General features: G+C 54.8%; 1 protein-coding gene across 1 annotated transcript in view; it reads right to left on the bottom strand.

Annotated features, from left to right (window-relative positions):
• Window positions 1–15,803, bottom strand: part of FBN3 (fibrillin 3) — a 77,765-nt gene that overhangs the window by 44,915 nt on the left and 17,047 nt on the right. The window contains exons 6-8 of the mRNA XM_041424737.1: window positions 7,773–7,970; window positions 6,042–6,167; window positions 248–474 (exon numbers count right to left, since the gene is read on the bottom strand). Of these exons, the coding sequence (XP_041280671.1) occupies window positions 248–474; window positions 6,042–6,167; window positions 7,773–7,970 (551 nt within the window). The remainder of the gene's footprint in view (window positions 1–247; window positions 475–6,041; window positions 6,168–7,772; window positions 7,971–15,803) is intronic.

Here is a 15,803-nt window from a genome sequence, read left to right as displayed (position 1 = left end):
CCCCAAGCCTTCCTCCCAATCCTCCTCCTCATTCCCATCCCCAAGCCTTCCTCCTAATCCTCCTCCTCATTCCCCTCCCCAAGCCTTCCTCCCAATCCTCCTCCTCACTGCCCCCACACTCCCATCCCCAAGCCTTCCTCCCAACCCTCCTCCTCCTCCTCACATCCTCACCAACCCTCTCCCCCACTGAGCCCCCCCAGCCCAAACCCCGGAGAGGCACAAGGACCAGGAGCTCCCAGCCGGGCACCGGGAAGGAGGAGCAGCTCCCACCCAGCCAGCACCGCTCCCACCCCCGTGCGCACCCCCCCGGCCCCGGTCCGACCCCGACCGCCGCGGTTTCCCCCTCACCGAGGCAGCGGGAGCCGTCGGGGCTGCTGACGAAGCCGCGGGGGCAGGAGCACACGTAGCTGCCCGCCGTGTTGGTGCAGTCGCCGCCGTCGCACACGCCGGGGATGGCCCCGCACTCGTCCACGTCTGCAGGGGAGGATGGAGAACCACGGGCAGGATGGAGAACACATGGGCAGGATGGAGAACCCACAGGCAGGATGGAGAACCCATGGACAGGATGGAAATTCCATGGGCAGGATGGAGAACACATGGACAGGATGGAAATCCCACGGGCAGGATGGAGAACCATGGGCAGGGTGGAAATCCCACGGACAGGATGGAGAACCCATGGACAGGATGGAGAACCACGGGCAGGATGGAGAACCCACGGGCAGGATGGAAATCCCACAGGCAGGATGGAAATCCCATGGACAGGATGGAAATCCCATGGGCAGGATGGAAATCCCACAGGCAGGATGGAGAATCCATGGACAGGATGGAGAATCCATGGACAGGATGGAGAACCCACGGGCAGGATGGAGAACCCATGGACAGGATGGAGAATCCACCGGCAGGATGGAGAACCCATGGACAGGATGGGGAACCCATGGGCAGGGTGGAGAACCCATGGGCAGGATGGAAAATGGCTCCTTCCCCACCCAAATCCGGGCAATTGGGTTTTAGGAGTCAGCCAAACTGATGGAAAACCCACGGGTAGGATGGAGAATCCATGGGCAGGATGGAGAACCCACGGGCAGGATGGAGAACCCATGGAGAGGATGGGGAACCCATGGGCAGGGTGGAGAACCCATGGGCAGGATGGAAAATGGCTCCTTCCCCACCCAAATCCGGGCAATTGGGTTTTAGGAGTCAGCCAAACTGATGGAAAACCCACGGGTAGGATGGAGAATCCATGGGCAGGATGGAGAACCCATGGGCAGGATGAAAAATGGCTTCTTCCCCACCCAAATCCAGGCAGTTGGGTTTGGGGGTCAGCCAAACTGATGGAAAACCCATGGACAGGATGGAAAATGGCCCCTTCCCCACCCAAATCCAGGCAGTTGGGTTTGGGGGTCAGGGGATGCTGGGGGTCATTAAAACTCTGGCATTCGTGGAGTTCCTGCTTCTGTCCACAAGGGAAGTTTGGGATGGACAGGGGGAAGAAATTCCTCCCAGAAAGAGGGACTGGACACTGGAAAGGGCTGCCCAGGGAGGGCTGGAGTCTTCTCCCCCAGGTGACCTTGGTCATGGTCTGCAAGTCCAGCCCTTGGTGATGGGTTAAACTTGCAGACCCCTGTGAGCCCCCTCCCAGCCCAGGATATTCCACAATTCCATCCTCTGTTTCTATCCCAGTCAAGAGGAGCAGACAAATTCCTGCTTGGCTCTTTAGGACTCTCAAATTCTGCCCCTGGCCACCACCTGAGGGGTCCCCTGAGCCCCCCCGGTGCTGCTCTGGTTCTTTGATGCTCAGAAAAGCCCTGAGAGCAGAGCAGCAGAGCAGAACACAAAAAACACCTCCCCCACCTGGGCCCCTGCAGCCAAAAAGAGATTTTATCAGCCAGCCTGCCCTGTCGCTCCATCCCAGCCCTGCCCTGGGCTCCAACCACTCAGCTCTGCAAGGAAAAGAGCTTTTGGGAAGGCAGAGTTGGAAAAAAACCAGCCCAAACCTTGGTGTGGCGCTGGGGAGGATCCCAGACCTGGGGCTGCTGACAGATCTGTGCCTCTGTCACCCCTCCCTCACCCCAAGGCAGCACCAGGGCCACCAGGGGATCCCATCCCTATGGAAAACCAAACTCCAGCTCCTTTTTTCTTTTTCAGAAACCCCTTGAAAATCCCGGTGCTGAGGAGCAGGAAAAGAGCCCATTCCTGCAGGACTCCACATCCTGTGCTTCAGGAACCTGATCCCTGGGCTTTGTTGTCCTTTCAGCCCTTCCCCAGCACATTTTCCTGCTGGGTTTTCCCTCTGTGAGTGTCCCGTGGTGGTTTGGAGCCGCTCAGGCAGCGCTGACCCAGTGGGATGGGTTCATTCCCCTCTCATTAACACCCAGCACCAGGCAGGGAACCCTGCCAGCTCCAGCCTGGCTCCTTCCCGACTTTTCCAACCTTCTGTTCAAAATTAAAGCAGGATCCTGTGCTCTGCTGCTCAGACAATGGCAGGATTCAAGGCAAAGGTTGATTTTGGAGCCGGGCTGGGGTTGGAATTGGCCTCCTCCTTAAGGTTGAAAAAGCTGGAAAACCAAAGGCTGCAGAGCCTCTGGAAGAGCTGGAGCTGCAAAGCTCATCCCACACAGCTGTGGGAACCCCAACCTTTCCTAATGTGCTAAAAACCCAGGGTTTGATGGAGAAAACACCCCCAGGGCTCGTGCCTTGGGGTCACCAGAGACTCGCTGCCCTCCCCTCCCAGAAAGGAACCACAGAGGGGAAAATGGAAGCTCCAAACCTCCCAAATCCAGGGAAATGAGCTCTGGATGGAGCCAGACAATGAGCTCTTCACAGGGGTTTTGTGAGGAAATGGAAAGAAAGTAGTTATGGAGCTCCATCCATCCCTGGAAAACTCTGGGGAGCTGCAGGAAAATCAGGATTTTGTGCCCTGGTGGCAAAAGCCTGGCCTGTGGGGGCATAAGGAGCCCCTCACGTCTAAAGGGGTGAGGAAAAGAGGTGAGATTTGGAACCCCAGCATTTGTTCCCTCTGGCAGACTATCCTGGAGAGGCCAAAAATGGGCAAATCCTGGCTGGGGTTGTTGCACACAGCTTGCCTGGAGCCTTCCACTCCCTTTCCTGGTGTCTCTCCATGGATTCTTTTTTTTTTTTTTTTTTGTCTCTTATCACCCTGGATGATTTTGGATGCAGGACACATTCCTTTGGGAAGCATCCTGGATGAGGCACTGGCATTACCTCACTGATAGCAGAGCTTGGCCTTTGTCCTGCAGCACAGGAAGGGCTGTTAAAAAGTGAAATTCTTGGCAGAGAAAGCCTGGAATTATGGCAGGAAAAGCTTTGTCCAGCCAGTGATTCCCCCTTAACTCCACACCACGGAATTGTTCCCTTCGGTGTCATTTTTCCAGCTGCTTCCAGGATCATTTAAAAATGCCCCAGCCCCCCTTTCCCTGTGATTTATGGCTCCAGGTCTCTGGAGCAGCAGGATGTGTCCGAGTTCAGCTTTGATGTTCCCTCTCTCCACTCTGCACCAGGAATTTTCTTGTGTCCTCAACAATTTTCCTCCCGCCGCGTTGAGAACTCAGCTGGATCCAAACCTCCCTTCTCCCTGGGCTCTCATTCCCTTAAAACCTCAACAGATCCCGCTTTCCCCCTTTTTTCCACCATAATCCAGTGAGATTGGTTAATTCATCCCTAACCTGACAACTCCTGCCCTCTTTGCTCCTCTTTTTGCACAACACAAACACAATTTTTGGCGCTTCCCAAGCCGACCTTGTCTCCAGCGCTTTTTGGGGAGCAGCCTGAGCCTTCCCCTCCCTAAATCCAGCATTTCCCTGTTTCCCAGACTGCTCAGATCCCCAGAAAGGGAGCAGTGCCAGAAGCTCTCACCAGCTCCTGGAATACCATGGACAATGGGACACAGGAGCTACCCTCTGGAAGTGCCCCATCCACCAGGGATGAGCCTGGAACGGAACAACCCCGGCCTTGGAGGAGCTGCAGCTCCAAATCCGGCCTGGATGTTCTTCCCTGAGAGCAAAAGGATTCGTTTTCCTGCTGGAGCTGAGAATCCATCCAGGGAATATCCAGCTGCAGCTGGAGCCTCCGTTATCAGCGTGGAATATCTGGGGCTGGGAAAGCGTCTTTATCCTCCGGGAGCGAATTCCAGGTGTTGGTGTTGGGAGATAAGGAAGGCACAGCCGTTATCTCTGTTCCCTCCAGGACACAGCCGGGGGGCATGGATCGTTAATGAGGGGCATTGTTAATGAGGGGACATCGCTAATTAGCGGGCTGGGCTGGGACCTGCGGCTCCAGCACAATCCCAGCTGCTGACTTCCCACCAGGAATCCCCCAGCACCAAACTGGAGCTCTGGGAAGCTGGGGAGAATCCCCCAGAGAGGTTTAATCGAGGTTTGATATTCCCTGGATGCCAGGCTTGGATGGGGAATCTTGAAAATGAGAGGGAGGCAGAGAATTCCCTCCTTTCCACGCTGTGAAATGAACCCAAAACTCAGCAAGGGAACTCCTGCCCAGCTGGGATTCGGAGCCTGGAGCACACCTGGAGCACAAATCCATCCTCTTTGATCAAACCCTGGGCTCAGTGAGGACCAAGGCAGAGATTTTGGCAGGTTCAGCAGGAATGTGCAGCTCAGGGATTTGATGCTCCACGTGCTGGACCAAATTCCTGATGGATCAAAGGGTGCAGGAAACTCGGGGCCCAAATCTTCTTGTGCCCACGAAGTGGGAGAGGAACCCTCTCCAATCTCCTATCCACACAATTTTAGGGAATCCCAAAGGTGATTCCACTTTCCTGGGATCCTCCTTCCCTTCTGGTGGCCCCATGGAGGTGACAGAGCTGGGAGAGGAGCCCTCAAACCCATCCCTTTGGAGCATCCCTCCTGTTTGTGTCGTTGCCAGCAGCACTCCCAGATCCAGAGGGACCCTTGGTGGTGATGCCAGGGAGGGAGCAGCTCCTGGGAATGCTGGAGCTGTCCCTTTGTGGGCAGGACAGGGAAGGGGAGCAGTTTGTGGCCACGTGGGGCTGCTCTTCCAGGCTCTGGGGGGAGTGGGAGGCCCCTCACATCTGGAGGGCAGATCCAGACAATGGGTTTGGTTTAATCTGGGGATGGAGGAGATTCCAGCTCAACAGGTTTCAGATGTGCTCTGCTCCCCAGCTGGTGTGGGACAGGCAGGGAGGGCCAGGAGCAGCTTTCTGCTGCCCCTGCTCCCACCTTGGCCAGGCAAATTCCTGGAATGCCACTGGATTCAGGGTCCTTCAGCTGCCACAAGAAAAGGGCTGGTTTGCATTGTCCTGCTTTCAGTCCTTGGATGTGGAGCTCTGCAGGAATTCTGTCAGGATTTTAGAGAAAGTCTCCTGGCGTCCTGCCCAGGAAGATGCTCAGACACAGATGTTTCCTGGGATGGAGGAATGTCCATCCCCCAGCAGGGATTGACCTCTGGAGCTCCTGGCTCAATTTGGGAAACGTTTCCTGAGGGGCTGAACCCAGGGCACAGAATCCTGGAATGGTCAGGAGAGATCCTCTCATCCCACCTCCTGCCATTCCAATTCCAGGGGCTTCCAGAGGCAGCCAGAGCTCTCCCTGAGCTCCCAGCACCAGCCTGATGTCCCATTTCACAGTGATTAAATCTTCACAGCCCTAATGAAGATCCTCCAAATTAAAAGTTGTTGAGTTTTCAAGGCTTGATCAGACTCAGAACCTGGCAGAGCTTTGGAGGCAGCCCTGAGCTGAGCCTGGCTAAAACCTTCCCGAGGTCCCTCCTGTGCCATCAGCCTGTGTTCCCACTAAAATATCCTTTAAAAAACCCCTCTGTGAACAAACCAAACCATTTCCTTCTGGTCTGAGGCCAGCTCAGGAGATCAGGCAAAGCCTATTCCTCATTTCCTGCCCTCGGCCTGTGGCAAGCAGATCAAAAACCCCTTTGGCAGGGCTGGCTGGGAGGTGGGATCCAGCCTGGAACGGGAGCTCTGTCCCACCTCCACCTTGGAAAAACCCAGGACTGAATCCTCCTGGGACCTTGGGCAGTGGAGCATCCCTTACCTTCACACCTGTGGCTGGTCTCGCTCTGCTTGTGCCCTGCAGGGCACTTGCACTCGTAGGATCCCACGGTGTTGATGCAATTCCCACCTTGGCAGAGGCCAGGGATGGCCTGGCACTCATCCACATCTGCAGCAGGAGGAGGAGGAGGAGGAGGAAGGGTGTGAGGGAGCAGCAGCCGTGGATCCCTGGATTTCCCTGTGCTCAAGGAGCTGGATCACATTCCAGAGGGAATTACCCCCCCCAGACTGCACCAGGGGATGGACAGGAATGAATTCCTGGCTCAAGCAAGAGGGAGACAAAGGTATGGGAATGCTTCCCAAAGGATCTGTCCATCCCATGGTTCTTTGGGAGAAACACCCCGTGGGATGGGGCAGCTCACCCAAGAGCCACAGTGTGCCCTGAATCTCTGGGATAAAATGGTGCTGGAAGATCCCAGGGGACACTCCAGAACCATGGAGGTGCTCCGTGACACACAGGGGGGATTTGGAAAATTCCACAGAGAGTTCTGTGCTTTGGGGCTCTGCTTTGGGGGCTTTCCTCTCTGTATTCTCTGGTTTAGGGCTCTGCTTTGGGGCTCTGCTCTCTGTGCCCTCTGCTTTGGGGCTGTTTTGGGGCTGTTTTGGGGTTCTTTGTTGGGGCTCTGCTCCTGGTGTTCTCTGTTCTGGGGCTCTGCTCAGCATTCTCTGCCTTGGTGCTGTTTTGGGGCTGGTTTAGGCTCCTGCTCCACGCTCTGCTCTCAGTGTTTTAGGGTCCTGTTTCAGGACTCTGCTCTCATCATTTTAGGGCTGGTTTAGGCTCCCATTCTGGGCTCTGCTCTCAGCACTTTGGGGCTGTTTCAGTCCCCTGTCCCAGACTCTGCTTTCCCCATTCTCTATTTTCTCTATTTCAGTCCCTGTCCCAGGCTCTCCTCTCCCCACCTCCCCCATCCCTGCTCGCGGTCTGTGCCATGCCCAGCTGTGCCCAGCTGTGCCCAGCTGTGTCCTCCCATGCCCAGCCCTGCCCAGCCCTGCCCTCCCGTGCCCAGCCATGCCCAGCCATGCCCAGCCATGCCCAGCCATGCCCAGCCATGCCCAGCCATGCCCAGCCATGCCCAGCCATGCCCAGCCATGCCCAGCCATGCCCAGCCATGCCCAGCCATGCCCAGCCATGCCCAGCCATGCCCAGCCATGCCCAGCCATGCCCAGCCATGCCCAGCCATGCCCAGCCATGCCCAGCCATGCCCAGCCATGCCCAGCCATGCCCAGCCATGCCCAGCCATGCCCAGCCATGCCCAGCCATGCCCAGCCATGCCCAGCCATGCCCCGCCCTGCCCTCCCGTGCCCAGCCCTGCCCAGCCATGCCCAACCATGCCCAACCATGCCCAGCCGTGCCCTCTCGTGCCCAGCCCTGCCCAGCTGTGCCCTCCCGTGCCCAGCCATGCCCAGCGACTCCCAGCCGTACCATCTCGTGCCCAGCCCGGCCCACTCGTGCCCAGCCCTGCCCTCCCGTGCCCAGCCCTGCCCAGCTGTGCCCTCCCGTGCCCTCCCGTGCCCTCTCGTGCCCAGCCCTCCCCAGCCGTGCCCAACCATGCCCAGCCGTGCCCTCCCGTGCCCTCCCATGCCCAGCCCTGCCCTCTGGTGCCCAGCCGTGCCCTCCTATGCCCTCCCGTGCCCAGCCGTGCCCTCCCGTGCCCAGCCATGCCCAGCCCTGCCCTCCCGTGCCCAGCCGTGCCCTGGTTCCCGCCGCGCTGACCCTGGCAGGCTCCGGTGCGGATGTTGGGGATGAAGCCGCGGCGGCAGGGGTGCGGCTGGGCCGGGCACATCTCGCAGGGGTGGCCCCAGGCGCGGCCGATGGTGGCACAGCACATGGTCTTGGTGCACACGATGCCGCTCAGCTGGCCCTGGCACATCTGGTTGTTCACCTGGCTGAAGCACGGCCCCGTGCGGTAATCTGGGTGGGAAGGGGGAGAATTCCGGGGTTAGAGCCGCGGGGATCCTCACAGAGAAAAGAAAGGCACGGTTCTTCCCAGGAATATTCCTGGGATTCACATTCTCTGAACCTCAGAGAAAGAAAACACAATGCTTATCCTTTTCTGTGCCTGTGTTTGTGCACAGGCAGAATGAAACCGGGATTGTACACCCACAGTGAGGGTGTTTTGGTTCCTTGGCCTGTCAGGCCAGGTGTGCAGCCCCACATTTCCCTTCACAGAGAAAAGCAAGGCACAGCTCTTCCCAGGAATATTCCTGGGATTCACATTCTCTGAGCTTCAGAGAAAGGAAAAACACAATGCTTATCATTTTCTCTGCCTGTGTTTGTGCACAGGCAGAATGAAACCGGGATTGTACACCCACAGTGAGGGTGTTTTGGTGGGTGTGCGTGTGTCAGGACTGTTGGGACAGCCACGAGATTCTGGGCAGTGTGTGCAGGGCTGAGAGCTTGGCAGATTCAGTCTGGATGTAATGCAATATAGTATGGAATAATGCAGTATAATAAAGTCATTAATTAGCCTTCTGCCAAGATGGAGTCAGCTGAATCATTCTCTCCCCTCACAGGGGGTTCCCTGTGAATTCCAGGATCCAGTGTGTAAATCCCAGGATTTCTGCCTGGCTCCCTTGCCAGCACAGGGTGGGATTTGGGGGGAAAACTGCGATGGTGGAAAACTGTGGTGTTGGAGGTGCTGGTGGCCCTAAAAGGAGCTGAAAATCAAAAGTCAGGCAAAGAGGCAATTCCAGGGCTGCAATTCCACCTGCTCTGGGAATTTCAGGGATGAGAAAAGCAATCAAATTTCAATTTAGTTACAAAGATCCTTCCCTGGAAGTGCCCAAGGCCAGGCTGAACAGAACCTGGAGCACCCTGGGATAGTGGAAGTAGCTGGCAGTGGAATTCCATGGTTTTTATGTTCCCTTCCATCCCAAACCAGTCTGGGATTCTGGAATTCTCACACACTGGGATTCTGTCTCATGATTAATCCCTTCAACTCCCAAACACCTCCTGGCAATTTCAGCTTTAAACCCCAGACACTGCAGGAACAACCAGCAGGTTTCCCATTCCCAATTAGGATGTTCCTATCCCTTAAACCCCAAGGATTTTAACCCAATTTTTGCAGGGCTTTGCCCTCAGGAATGTGGGTTTGCCACTGCCTGGGCTCCCGTGACCCTTGATGAGGGATATTGGCACAGCAGGAATCCAGCAGGAAGCAAAATCCTTCCCTGGGGTTTTCCCTTCAGCTGGGCAGAGGTGGTGGCACAGAAGTGTTTGATCTGTGGCTGGGAAAAAAAATAAAATAAAATAAAACCTTGGAGCACATCCTGGTCAGCCCAGAAAATTCCTGATGAAGTGTCTGGGCAGTCAGGTGCTGGTCAGGCAGCCAGAGCCTGGCTGAGATGGGCTCAGGGAATTTCCAGGCTGGAATTAGGCAGTAATTAGGAACTGCCCTGACCCCAAATCCCTGCTCCTGGATTAACCCCCAGATGTCCCTGCAGGGAAAGGTTTGGGTTTGATGTGTTTGAAGCAATAAAAATCATTTTGGAGGGGGGTGAGAGCACTGGGAGCCCCAGGTGACCATGTCCCAAAATCCATGGAAAACACCCAGGAAATCCTCCTGGCTGGGAAAGAGTCAATTAGCAAAGAATTCCTCATTTCCAGCCTAATGCTCCCTCTGGTTTGTGTTCTGGAGCACTTTGTCCTGGGAAATTAAAGCTGAGAAAATTGGGCTGTGGGTGCCACTGGGAGGTGAGAGGAGAAGGATTTGAGAGGGGAAAAAGGAATGGTTTGCAAGTTAAATCAGTGTGAAGGTGATGGCATCTCCCAGAAAAGCCTTTTTTTGGGAATCTGACCAGAAACATGAACCATGTAATGATCCTCTTTTTTTTTTTTTTTGACCCAAATTTTACAAGTTCCCAGATGTCACTGCGGGGTGGACCCCAAAAAACTCAGATTAATAAATGAAAAACCCCAAATGATGTTCTGAACAGACAGAAAAGTGGCCAAACCTGCACCTCCCACCTCATCTCCTACCTCATCTCCCCCAGGCACTGCAGGAATTCCTGGAGAGGGATAATGAATGAGGGATTGTGAGGAGAACACCCCCTTTTAAGCCCATAATTGCCCAAAATAACTTTTCCTATGCAGATGACTCCTCTGGAGGGAAAGAAGCCAAGGAAATCTCAGTCTGGAGAGCCCTGGCTGCCTCCCAGCCCCAGCTGGTGCTAATTTTAATGGGCAAATGATTAAATTTTTAATGAGGCACCAATGAAATTTTATGAAGGAAATAGGGACGCTTAGGAGATGTCTGAAGCCTTTCCCAGTCCCTGCATGGGATCTGTGTTCCAGGAATCCTGCTGCAGGTAGCTGTCCTTCAGGAGCTGGCTTTTTTCCTTGGAAAATTTGGGATTGCTGCTCCAAATTCCCAGATCCCTCAGCCTCACAAAAGCAGAGCCCAGTGTGGGAGCAGCAGCACATTCCCAGCTCCAGGTAAATCCCATTAAGGGATTGCAAGAAATCCTGGATGTGGGGGGATTTAGGGAGCCCCTGGAGCTCTGAATCCCTGGCAATTCCAATGGCAATTCCCACTGAAGGACTGCAAGAAATCCTGGATCAGGGGGGATTCTGGGGGGGAGGGTTTGATCAGGAACTTCTGAAAATATTCACAAGAATAAAAGAGTTTCCTCCACTCCTGCAACATCCGTGGAGGCAGGAGAGTGTCCCTGAGTCAATTCCAGCTGGAATTTGGGTCCCTGGAGATGGAAAAGTGGGGTAATTCCAGGATTTTCTGTGTGTCTAAAGGACAATCCCAGCCACACAAATCCATCAAGGGAAGGGAATGAGGAGCTTTTCTCTTCTCCCACCCTCTGGAATTCCCTCCTGAGACAGGCCAGGGGCTGAATTCCTCCTCTCCAAAACAAACAAACAGAGCTGAGGAAGAGGAGCTTTTTCCTTTGCCAAAACTCCAATCCCCTCTCTCAGCAAACAATGGAGGCTTTGCCTCGGAACCTGCAGGACAGAAGTGGCCTGTGGAGCATCCCTAGGGAGCTCCAGCTGGGATGGGGCCACAAATCCTGGGATGGGGCAGGAGGACACGGCTGGGACTGAGCCAGAGCCACCAGCGGGAGGGACAGGGACTGGGATCAGAGAGAGACAGGGATAGGGATCAGGGACAGACAGGGACTGGGATCAGAGAGAGAGGGATAGGGATCAGGGACAGACAGGGACTGGGATGAGGGATTGGGATCAGGGACAGACAGGGATTGGGATCAGGGACTGGGATCAGAGAGAGAGAGGGATTGGGATCAGGGACTGGGATCAGAGAGAGAACGGGATTGGGATCAGGGAGAGACAGGGATTGGGATAGGGAGAGACAGGGATTGGGATCAGAGAGAGAGACAGGGACTGGGATCAGGGAAAGACCAGGGATTGGGAGAGACGGGGACTGGGAGAGACAGGGATTGGGATCAGGGACAGACAGGGCTTGGGATCAGGGACAGACAGGGATCAGGAGTGTCAGGGATCACAGGGGAGCAAGGTTAGAATCAAATGCTCAGTGGAGCAATGGATGCTCTGCCCACAGAGACCTTGGAACCCTGGAATGCTCGGGGCTGGGAGGGACCTCAGAGCTCATCTCCTCCCTGTCCCACAGGCAGGGACACCTCCCCCTGTCCTGGGCTGGCCTTGGACACTTCTAGGGATTCCCCCTCTGGGAATTCCATCCCAGCCCCTCCACACACAGAGGGAACAATTCCTCTCCAATATTCCACCTAACCCTGCCCTCTGTCCATGGGAAGCCATTCCCTGTGTCCTGTCCCTCCATGGACATGAGGGACCAACGTCCCAGAGCCACCAGCCCAATCCCAGGGGAAGGAGCCAACCCCAGAGGATTGTTCCTGTTCTTCTCCAGGTGTTTTCCAATTCTTCCTGTTCTTCTCCAGGTGTTTCCCAGCCTGGATCAATTGTCCCTGTTCTTCTCCAGGTGTTTTCCAGCCTGGATCAATTGTTCCTGTTCTTCTCCCGGTGTTTCCCAGCCTGGATGGATAGTCCCTGTTCTTCTCCAAGTGTTTTCCAATTGTTCCTGTTCTTCTCCAGGTGTTTTCCAGTTGTTCCTGTTGATCTCCAGGTGTTTTCCAGCCTGGATCAATTGTTCCTGTTCTTCTCCAGGTGTTTTCCAGTTGTCCCTGTTCTTCTCCCGGTGTTTCCCAGCCTGGATGGATAGTCCCTGTTCTTCTCCAAGTGTTTTCCAATTGTTCCTGTTCTTCTCCAGGTGTTTTCCAATTGTTCCTGTTGATCTCCAGGTGTTTCCCAGTTGTCCCTGTTGTTCTCCAGGTGTTTTCCAGCTGTTCCTGTTCTTCTCCAGGTGTTTTCCAGCCTGGATCAATTCTCTGTTCCTGTTCTTCTCCAGGTGCCAATTGTTCCTGTTGATCTCCAGGTGTTTCCCAGTTGTCCCTGTTGTTCTCCAGGTGTTTTCCAGCATGGATCAATTGTTCCTGTTGTTCTCCAGGTGTTTTCCAGCTGTTCCTGTTCTTCTCCAGGTGTTTTCCAGCCTGGATCAATTGTTCCTGTTCTTCTCCAGATGTTTTCCAGTTGTTCCTGTTGTTCTCCAGGTGTTTTCCAGCATGGATCAATTGTTCCTGTTGTTCTCCAGGTGTTTCCCAGTTGTCCCTGTTGTTCTCCAGGTGTTTCCCAGTTGTCCCTGTTGTTCTCCAGGTGTTTCCCAGTTGTCCCTGTTGTTCTCCAGGTGTTTTCCAGCCTGGATCTGGCTCTCCAGCCCCAGAGCTGTCTCAGCCCCTGGGCTCCAGGCAGGGAGGGGAGCAGCCCGAGGGTCTCCCTCAGGGGCTCCTTTCTCATGGAATACTTTCTCCAGCTCGTCATTTCCTCACTTCACCCAAACACAGCCACATTCCTCAAGTTTAACTGTTTGGACTTCTGCAGAAAAGAAAAAGCTGGCGGGGGCCTCTCTCTAAGGCCAGACATTCCAAGTGCTGGAAAAACACATCCAAAGGAAATTGTAAAGGGGGAACTTTTTCTGAGCTTTCCTATCATGTTTTTACTATTTCCTGATGAAGTCTCGGCCTGGTGAAACCCGAGAGAGTTTCAAGGAGGCACAAAAAGCATGGAGAAACGAGGAGATGGTGGCTCCAGAGCAGGAGGAATGGCTGGAAAAGTCAGGGCAGGGCTTGGAAACTCCTGGAAGAGCCCTCTGGGTCAGGACTTGTCCTGGTTGGTCAGGGGAGGGGCTGGGGTGGCACTTCCAGAGATCCAGACTGTCCCCAAGCACTCAGGTGGAAAGCTGGCACTGCCCAGAGTGCCCTGGGAGAGACCACAGCTCCTGGAGCCCAGGGAAAGCTCCTGGGAAAAGCTCCTGGAGCCCAGGGAAAGCTCCTGGGAAAAGCTCCTGGATCCCAGGGAAAAGCTCCTGGGAAAAGCTCCTGGATTCCATGGAAAAGCTCCTGGGAAAAGCTCCTGGAGCCCAAGAAAAAGCTCCTGGGAAAAGCTCCAGGAGCCCAAGAAAAAGCTCCTGGGAAAAGCTCCCAGATCCCAAGGAAAAGCTCCAGAGAAAAGCTCCTGGATCCGAGGGAAAAGCTCCTGGGAAAAGCTCCTGGATTCCATGGAAAAGCTCCTGGGAAAAGCTCCTGGATCCCAGGGAAAAGCTCCTGGGAAAAGCTCCTGGATTCCATGGAAAAGCTCCTGGGAAAAGCTCCTGGATCCCAGGGAAAAGCTCCTGGGAAAAGCTCCTGGAGCCCAAGAAAAAGCTCCTGGAAAAAGCTCACAGATCCCAAGGAAAAGCTCCAGAGAAAAGCTCCCAGATCCCAGGGAAAAGCTCCAGAGAAAAGCTCCCAGATCCCAAGAAAAAGCTCCTGGGAAAAGCTCCTGGATCCCAGGGAAAAGCTTCTGGGAAAAGCTCACAGATTCCAGGGAAAAGCTCCAGAGAAAAGCTCCTGGATCCCAAGGAAAAGCACCTGGGAAAAGCTCCTGGGTCAGAGGATAAAGCTCCTGGATCCCAAGGAAAAGCTCCCAGATCTCAGGGAGAAGTTCCTGGGAAAAGCTCCTGGATGCCAGGGACAGGCTCCACAGGGAAGGTTTCATTTGGCTGGAAAAACAACCCCAAATGAAAAACCTCATCCCTGGAGCACAGGAGGAGCTCCAAGCATCACCTGATGAGTCAAACTCAGTCATTTTTTCCTGCTCGAGGGAGGGTGGAATCAGAGCCATGACATCAAAATCCAAATCCTTCATTTTGCCGTAAATCCATGAGCAAGCCCTGGCCCCACAGCCCCGGCTTTTGTGGGCTGCAGCTTTTCCTCCCACACTGATGTAATGGGAGCTCAGGTTCCACAAAATATCCCCCAGCCACTCGTCCCCGAAGATGTCAGGGAGAGGGAGGAAATGATGCTGGAATTCTGTGAGTGCCTGCTCCGAGGGTATTTCCCTCTGGAGGGGGGAATTTCCTGGATGAGGTGTGAGGGGGGTTGTTCTGCTCCCAGTACAAAGCAGCCTCTTACCGGAGCTGCTCTCAGCACTCAGAAATTCACTTGGTTCCAATTTAAAATTCAAATTATTTCTTGTTAACGGCGGCGGCAAAGTGAATTCAAGTGAAGCCCTGAAGTAAATCTGGAATTGGATGGATTTGGGGTGGATGGGTTCTTTTTGTTGGGGATGGGGCTCACAGAATCCCAGGATTCTGGGGCTGGACAGCACCCAGTCCAGCCCAGGGTCACCTGGAGCAGGTGACACAGGTCCAGGTGGGTTTGGAGTCTCCAGACAGGGAGAATCCCCAGCTCCCTGGGCAGCAGCTCCAGGGCTCTGCCGCCTCCAGGGAAAGAAGTTTTCCCTCCTGCTGAGGTGGGATTTCTTGTGTTCTGCTGGTGTTTGTGCTCCTCCCTCATCACTCCAGTGATTAACGCAGAGAATTCCACCTCTGGCAGAACCCAGGGCTGGAATCCCTGGCTCTGTCAGGAGATTTATCCTTTCTCCCTATCAGGAAAGGGCTCCAGGCTTTGAATTCATCCTGCTCCAGGAAAACCCTTGGGCATGAGGACTGGAGCTGAAGCGGGAGCTACAGGAGATGCTGGAATCTCCTCCTGGAGACCCCCAAGGATCCCTGCAGACCCACCAACACCCCCTGGAGCAACAGGACACAAATCCTGCTGCTCAGAGACTCCTCTCAGCTTCCCCTGGGGAGGGTGAAGCTGTTCCCTGGCTCCCAGGTTTTCCCTGGAAGGTCAATCCCAGGCACTCACCTGGCTGCAAGCCCCCCAGGAGCCCGTTCCCAGCCCAGCAGAGCAGGCTCTGTTTGTCTTGGCAGGGAGGAGCAGTGTGGACACAGCTGCAGGATTTGTTTTGTCTCTCACACAAGTCTGGCTCGGCCAAATCTCTGCAGGCTTTGTGAAAATGCTCCTTTATGTAAAGAATTTCAGACAAACGGCCCCAAAGTCTGGCCCTGCTCAGCCCCTGCCTCTTCCCCTCTCTCCAAGCACAGGACACTTGGATTTTCCAGCCTTCTCCAGAAGTTTCCTTCAGGAATTTCCAGCTCTCTGCTCACACACAGCCAATGTCTGGCTGGATTTGGGAATCTCAGTGCTTCAGGAGGAAAAATGAGGAGGAGCTCACCAGGAGCCCTGGAGCTCAGGTTTAGGGGTTTGGGGGGGAAATCTCCCAGGGTAGGGCCCCCAGAGAGAAATCCTCCTAATTCTCCATAACTCAAGCAATTCCTGTGTGTTGGGAAAAGCCAAGGAGAGGGTTTAAAGAATCTGTAACTGCTGCAGAACAGCAGAATTGTCCAGAAAATTGGGG

The sequence above is a fragment of the Onychostruthus taczanowskii genome, unplaced genomic scaffold (genome assembly GCF_017590055.1).
Source record: "Onychostruthus taczanowskii isolate IOZ18803 unplaced genomic scaffold, ASM1759005v1 scaffold112, whole genome shotgun sequence".
Lineage (NCBI taxonomy): Eukaryota > Metazoa > Chordata > Aves > Passeriformes > Passeridae > Onychostruthus > Onychostruthus taczanowskii.
Note: the sequence above shows the minus strand (reverse complement) of the source record. Positions and strands in the feature narration are given on the sequence as shown.